The sequence below is a fragment of the Drosophila takahashii genome, chromosome 3L, assembly GCF_030179915.1.
Source record: "Drosophila takahashii strain IR98-3 E-12201 chromosome 3L, DtakHiC1v2, whole genome shotgun sequence".
Lineage (NCBI taxonomy): Eukaryota > Metazoa > Arthropoda > Insecta > Diptera > Drosophilidae > Drosophila > Drosophila takahashii.
The window spans coordinates 13178571-13186045 of record NC_091680.1 but is presented as its reverse complement, the minus strand read 5'-3'; the positions used below and the strand labels follow the sequence as shown (position 1 = coordinate 13186045).

General features: G+C 41.8%; 3 protein-coding genes across 4 annotated transcripts; all 3 read left to right on the top strand.

Annotated features, from left to right (window-relative positions):
- The first annotated feature begins 1193 nt into the window (after positions 1 to 1193).
- Positions 1194 to 2028, top strand: Fad2. Its single transcript, XM_044395845.1, is given in 3 exon segments — positions 1194 to 1317; positions 1320 to 1636; positions 1639 to 2028. Coding segments are annotated over 3 exon segments (831 nt in total).
- Positions 2029 to 2898: 870 nt separating this feature from the next.
- Positions 2899 to 4815, top strand: LOC108056336 (proton-coupled amino acid transporter-like protein CG1139). Its single transcript, XM_044396035.2, has 8 exons — positions 2899 to 3060; positions 3117 to 3170; positions 3229 to 3379; positions 3437 to 3558; positions 3616 to 3842; positions 3895 to 4025; positions 4083 to 4261; positions 4326 to 4815. The coding sequence occupies exons 1-8, from the start codon at positions 2963 to 2965 to the stop codon at positions 4753 to 4755; spliced, it is 1392 nt and encodes a 463-aa protein (XP_044251970.1). The 5' UTR covers positions 2899 to 2962; the 3' UTR covers positions 4756 to 4815.
- A 153-nt stretch (positions 4816 to 4968) lies between these two features.
- Positions 4969 to 7212, top strand: LOC123003457 (glutamate transporter polyphemus). Of its 2 annotated transcripts, none has more exons than XM_044396025.2 (6): positions 4969 to 5080; positions 5134 to 5178; positions 5234 to 5384; positions 5447 to 5929; positions 5994 to 6172; positions 6400 to 7212. In XM_044396025.2, the coding sequence occupies exons 1-6, from the start codon at positions 5067 to 5069 to the stop codon at positions 6953 to 6955; spliced, it is 1428 nt and encodes a 475-aa protein (XP_044251960.1). In that variant the 5' UTR covers positions 4969 to 5066; the 3' UTR covers positions 6956 to 7212. The 2 variants fall into 2 exon arrangements, with proteins under 2 accessions (XP_044251960.1, XP_070071691.1); XM_070215590.1 differs by having other exon boundaries at positions 5001 to 5080; positions 5265 to 5384.
- The last annotated feature ends 263 nt before the right edge of the window (positions 7213 to 7475 follow it).

The following is a 7475-nucleotide window of genomic DNA, read 5'->3' as shown; positions in this document are numbered from 1 at the left end:
GGCCGATAGTTTTGTTTGGCCAAGATCAAAGTGCCAGTGCAGGAGAAAAAAAAGAACGACAGCGACAACGACGACAAATCGCTGAAAGTTACAGTTTAAGTTGCAGCAGCAGCAGCGGCAACAGTTGCTGCCAATCACCGCAAGAGCAACTGCAACTGCAGCAGTGGATAATCAGAATTCCAGCATTTTCACCTGTTGCTAAAGCCTGTGCAGCCTGGCATGTGCCGCACATGCCGCGCTGCCATTTGTCTGCACTTTAATGATGCGCCACATCTAACTGCAACTGCAACATCAACGGCAGAAGCAGCAACATCAACTATTCACTTGCACGCAAAAAAATGTTTGTTTGTTATTTGGCTGGGCTTATAAATGGCATTCGAATTATGCGAAATTTTGAGAATTGGTGAAACAGCAAAGCAATTTTTATTTTCTATACTAATTACAGTTTTTATTTGACAACTGTTAAGATATTTATTAAAAATATAGCTTAAAATTAAATATTCAAAAATTGTATTTAATGACTTTATAATTTATTCAAAAATTGAAAATTAAAAACTTAAATCTATGTAGGTATATTTTTATCTCTTTGGCAAATGAACCCGGAATTTCCTACATCAATGTAGAATCTATCATATTATCAAGTCTGCATTTTATTCATAATTTATTCACCGAGCTTTGTAAACTGTTGCATTTTTGCCCAATGTCTCTGATTTTGTATGGCATTCAAAAACCTATCCATTATTCATTGCAGTAATTATTATAATTTGCACTGCAGTCAAAGTAAACCGGATTCTCGAGACCACTTTTAATGACGAATGTTGCAAATTGAACCCGGAAACTGTGCTACTTCTTCACGGCTATCTACGTAAACAAATTTTCAGCCGCGCAACAATGTAGTGCACAAGTGCGGAAGTTTATCAGGGATTATCATAATGTCACACTTGCATTGAGGATTTCCCCCATTGCATTCTAAAACTGGTGAATGAACAGTTGAGAGCTTCCCAAAACAGTCAGAATGTTCTAATTTCGTTTTTGCATTCAAAAACCTTTCCATACATTATTCATTTGCATAATTAGCACTGCACACAAAGTATACCAGATGGCACATATTTTGAATTGCGATTCGATTCTTTAGTGTTATGTATCTAACTTATAAAACCAGGGATCAATGCCGAAATCTGAGTTACAGAAACATGCCACCCAATAGCAGAGACACCGTAACCGGAGTGCTTTTCGAATCGGATGTGGAGACGGTGGACGGCGGGTTGTCCAAGGATGTGGCCAGTCTAAGGACCACCGATGGCAGCCGACTGCAGTTGGTGTGCTGTTCGTCATCATTCACACGGCCTCCTTATATGGAGTGTGGTTGCCCCTGGCGGAGGCCAGCTGGACAACCTTCCTGCTCTTCCCTCCCGCCCTTCTGATGACCCTTCTGGGTATCTCCACTGGCGCCCATCGCTTGTGGGCCCATCGCACCTTCAAGGCGAACACGCTGCTGAAGCTGATCTTGCTGTTCCTGAACAGCCTGTCCCTCCAGGACGCCGTCTACTAATGGGCCAGGGATCATCGGGTGCACCACAAGTACACGGAAACGGACGCGGATCCGTATAATTCGCAGCGTGGTTGGTTCTTCTCCGCGTCAGCTTGAATCTCATCTGGCTGCTCAACAGCTCGGCCCACAAGTTCGGCATGAAGCCCTACGACAAGAACATATGTGCCGTGGACCAGGACTTCCTCATCTCTTGCCGTGTGGGCGAGGGATACCACAACTACCATCACGGCTTTCCCTGGGACTACAAGAGCGCTGAGCTGGGGAAATACTCGCAGGATGTCACCACCAAGTTGATTGATTTTTTTGCCTATTTGGGTTGGGCCTACGACCTCAAGAGTGTCCCCCTGGATTTGGTTCGTCGGAGGGCGGAACGAACAGGTGATGGCTCACATCCCGTTTGGGGATGGGGTGATAGGGATCAACGAATGGAGGACATTGCCGATACCACCATCACCCACCAGCAAAGGGGAAGATAATTGGTGGCGGACTACCTCAACACATTACCTAGACACCTAGAACACCGTGCTCAATAAAATCAAGCTATTGCGCTTCATTTGTGTTTTAAATGAGCAATTCGTTAAATTACCGCTGCTTTAAATTATAGAATAAGAAATTTAAGTTCGAGTAACTCGACTTGGCCATGATCTACCTACTGTTAAATAGTTGTTATTACCAGAAAAAAAAATATTAATAACTTTAACAATTTTTAAAATATTTAATACTTCTCTAACCATTTTTATGTTTAGTTTTTAGCAGAGAAGAGTGAAGAACCGCCTATTAAAAGTTGTAAGACGACCCTTGTAAGATGTACATGGAAAATAGCGAAAGGAAAGTAAAATAAACAAATCTGCCTAGTTGACTTCTGGCCCCTGGATAACACTTACTTTTCTCTGGGTGGACGGGACATTTGCATTTTCGATTCGGCACTGCAAAGAGCGGAGGATTTGAGCTGACTCGCAGCGGGCATTCGGCCCCACACAATGATAATTCCAAGGAGGGAGACTTAACTAGAAACTGTAGATTGTCCGTCCCAAGGCCGGTGAATTTATGGCCAGGTGCCAATTGGGTTGGGGGGCTGTGCGGATGGGCTATGAAAAATGCCCGTTGTGGCCACACTAATTAGTTTGCCCAAGAGCCCGAGGGAATTGCATAATTTAGGTAGCAAATTCCTTGGCCAGGCCAACAACGCCCACACTTTAAAGGTGGGGAGCAAGTTCTTTCCTGGAAAGAGAAGCCGCTTAGGGCCATGCTAATACCTCCGCCCTTCCTGGAATCTGGAATCTCTAAAACGAGAGATCATCACCCGAGGGATCTGTGATCCACATTTGCATAATTGCAGACCAAAGTCGGCGCTGACTTCCCCTCTACAAAAATAATAATTCCCTTTCGAGAGATTCAATTTTTCTCAAAATGGAGCGGAAAAAGAGGAAGTTGGCCAGCCACCGACGCTTAGACCAGGAGCTGTCCTTCCACCAGAGACTCCTGGGCGGTGTGCAAAAGAGTTTCGGGTAAGCCGAGTGAAGAGTGAGTGATGGGGTTTTGTAATAAGGAATCTATTTTCCAGGTCCCCGCTGGCCCTTCAAGCTGATTCGCCTTTGGAAAAGGATAATGCCATGTCGTAGGGAGATATCTATTCCTCTTTATAACCAAATCTTCTAAACCTTCTTTAATCCCAGCGACTTGGAGACCTTTATTAACGTACTAAAGTGTGGCTTTGGCACTGGATGCTTGGCCATGCCAAGGGCTTTCATGTATTCTGGTTGGTTAGTGGGCCTCGTAAGCACTTTCGTCCTTAGCTCCTTTGTGCTCTATGCAATGCATATTCTGGTACCTCTTATATCATAAACTCAAAAAACATTTTCATGTGAGATTTATTTATTGAAGCTGCGACATATCAGTTCAATGGGAAGTCGGTATAATAATCCAACGATCAGCTATCGAAAAACCGTGGAACTGGCCATCAGCAATGGACCCCCGAAGATTCGGTTTCTGAGCAGACCCTTTGGGTTAGTAGAGATGAGCTATAATCTAAAGTCTTCATAAAATAATATTTTATTTCTTAGCTATTTAGTGGATGTTCTGCTCTGTGCATATCACTTTGGCGTGGACTGTGTCTACGTTGTGTTTATAGCCAAAAGTCTTAAGCATTTGGGGGATTTATATTTATGGACCTTGGATGAAAGGCTCTACATGGTCTTAATTGCTTTGCCGTTGATCCTTACGTTTTTAATAAGGGATCTGAAGAGTCTTGTGCCATTTGCCTTAACGTCCAACATCCTTCTATTTTTAGGTGCGTTTCTCCCAAATCTTCTAGTTATCTTTATTTCACTTTCAAACTTTAGGATTTTTTATAATCTTGAGCTACTTGTTTCGGGGTCTTCCTAAGTTTGAAAAACTCCATGCCATTCAGCCACTAACAAACTTTCCACTATTTTTTGGCACCGTACTTTTTGCCATCGAATCGGTTGGAGTGGTGGGTTTTTTTGTGTTAATTTTATTTTTTTTGTATTTAATATTTTAATATTTTTAGATCCTTGCCCTTGGCCGCAGTATGCGAACGCCAGAGGATTTTCTGGGACCCTGTGGAGTGCTTAATCGGGGAATGATCGTAGTAGTTACCTTTTATGCGCTCTTTGGATTTTTTGGTTACTGGCGATATGGCCAAGAAACTTCCAACTCGGTTTTACAGAATCTACCGGAAAACGAAATGTTAGTACTTTTAAAAAACCAAACAACTTGTTTATTTATATAATCTCTTTTATTTCAAAAAAAGTCTCCCCCAGTTGGCAACTGGAATCTTTGCCCTGGCTATTTTCTTTAGCTATGCCCTGCAGGGTTACGTAACTGTGGACATAATCTGGCGGAATTATCTAGAACCAGCGTTGGAGGACGGATCCTCCAGGGCGGTGGAGTTCCTCGTACGAATAGCCTTGGTCATTGCCTCGGTGCTGGTGGCCATTCAATATCCGGACTTTGGGCTGCTGCTCTCTTTTGTGGGTTCTTTTTGTTTGGCTCAACTTGGTCTGATCCTGCCGGGAGTCGTGGATCTCTGCGTTCGCTATGAGGAGGGCTACGGACCTGGAAGGATCCTGCTTTTCCGATCTGTGATCTTTATCTTTATGGGATTGGCAGGTGGAGTGGCCGGCACTGTGGTCTCCCTGACCACCCTTCATGCTCGATACCCAGTCATAAAGAGATCGTAGTTCCAGATTTTGCTAATTTTTATTGTCATATTTATTTTACCTGATTAAAGAAAAACACAAAAAAAAATTGATAAGTCAATCCAGCCGATTAAAGTTAAATTATACATTACCATTTTTCTTTGGGTGAAAATAAAGATTCGACTTTTTTACAGATTTTTCTATCGTTAAGAGTTTCTTTGTTTTTTATAAAAAGTTAAACAAATTGAAATCATTGAAAGTTGGTCCTCCTTAGTAAATACTGCCATGTTCATGTGTCACAAACTCCAAGCACATTTTTGTAATCATTTTAAAAGAACTCAAAAATATCAAACATGGCCGATAAAGGGTAAAGCGAACTGCAGTGTCTTAATAACTGATTACTAAAGTTCTGATCCACAGAGGCTATAATCCGTACGAAAATCGACATGTGGCCAAACCGATATCGTAAGTTTCCTAATTACTAACCATTATTTTAAAGAATTCTGAATTTTTTTCGAAGCGACTTCGGGGCCTTTATTTTGCTACTCAAGAGCGTGGTGGGAACCGGAGTTTTGTCCCTGCCCTTGGCTTTTTACTTCGCTGGTATCATCAATGGCGTTATCCTGCTCATTCTGGTCTGCATAATGCTAATTCATGGCATTCAGTTGCTGGTGAGGTTTTTAGGATAAAAATCCCTAGAGGAAGTTACCAATTTTATGCACCTTTTTTGCAGATTATTTGCATGGTGGAGTGCTCTCGACGGATGCAGATTGGCTATGCCACCTTTCCACAGGCGATGGAATACTCCTTTGGCCAGGGACCCAAGTGTTTTAGGTATTGTTCAAAGGCAGGCGGGTATTTCTGCGATGGCGTATTGGGATTTTCGCAATTCGGCGTTTGTGTCGTGTACACTGTCTTCGTTTCGGCCAACTTCAAGCAGCTCATTGACTTCTACTTCGGAGTGGCTGACATCAGGATCTATGTAGCCTGCATCGGACTCCTCCTGATCGGGCCCTTTCTGATCCGCAAACTGAAGTACCTGATACCCTTCAATATAGTGGCCACCATTCTCATTTACTCCGGCTTCTTCATGATGATGTACTATGTGTTCTTGGATATGCCCTCGATATCGGAACGCAATATCTTTTTTGGCCCCATTGAGCTGCTGCCTTTATTTTTTGGCATTGCCATTTTCTCCATCACTTCGGTGGGCGTGGTGAGTCCTTGAGTCCTTCCAAAGGCTTTGCAATTTCGCTTATTATCCTCAAACTCTTTCACAGATGCTGGCCATCGAGTCCGAGATGAGCAACCCACAACATTACATCGGTTGGTTTGGGGTTCTCGATTGGGCCATTTTGATAGTTATGATATCGTATATCTTTTTTGGAATCGTGGGCTACTGGCGCTATGGCGACAAAATAGAAGACAGTATCTCACTCAATATTCCCACAGACCAAGTGTAAGTATAAGAAAAACTGTAAATATTTTAGAAGAAATTAAATAACTTAAAAAAATCTTAAACGCCTTCAGAACAAAAGGAACTAACATTTACTAAACTAATCAAATTTCATAATATAAATCCATACACATAAAATCTAACTTATAGCCCTAAATTATTTTCTTTGATAAACGCGAATTCTTTAGAACAAGAGGAATCAACACTAACTATTCACTTATCTCCTCCAGACTTGCTCAGGTTTCCAAGGGTTTTATAGCCATGGCCATTTTCCTGTCGTATCCCCTGGCCGGCTATGTGGTAATCGACATTATCATGAATCATTATTGGAACAAGAGTGGCGAACTGAAGCACGCGTTCTTAAAGGAGGAACTCCTCCGGGTAGGGATGGTGTTGCTTACCACCATAACTGGCATCCTTGTCCCGAATCTGGGTCCCCTGCTATCGCTGGTCGGAGCTCTTACCATATCACTTTTGAACCTGGTGTTTCCCGCCCTGATCGAGATCTGCCTGTATTATCCGCCGGAGTACAACTATGGCAGACTTAAATGGAAGCTCGTAAAGGACATCATGTATGTAATCATTGGCCTCGTTATTTTGGTGCAAGGCACCGTCTTTGCCATACTGAGTATGATCAAGGAGTGGGGCGGTGGAAGACAAGGGGACACCACTGGCGCCACGGATGGAACCACAACGATGGACACAACAACGGTGGGCAATATCACCACCGTGCTCACCACAGCCATTGCAGAACCTACTCAGGAACCCGCTTTCAGATTTCTGTAAGCCGGAAATGTACCCCCCATTAAATACTGAGCAAGAAACCCCTTTGTATTCGGCCGTTATCTCACACTCCTTTTCTAAAAACTGCTGAAGTCGTTACAAAATTCTGTTGGCAATTAGTGTACTTAAATTATAAGTTAAAGTATTCATTTCGCATAACATTTCTAGGAATATTATATTTGTCATTCTTACAAATTTGAGTTTTAAATCAAGTGTAAGTAAAGACACTCTAAAGATTTGTACTACCGTTTGTTATAAATAAAATGTTTTTGTGTAACTTAAAACAAATTATAAAAACTATACATGCATTTTTTATTGCTTTTTTTATTATTTCTAATTTTTAATCAGGTATAAATTAAGATTTTGAAGTAACTTTGAATAAGACTTGGTTTAATGAACAATTAGGTTAAACTGTATATTTACTACATTAAACCATAAAACAGATTTTTGGCTGTAAAAGTGGATTGTAAAAACTCTACTTCGATTTTATATTGCAAGAAGGATTTAATGTTTTCAAATTTGG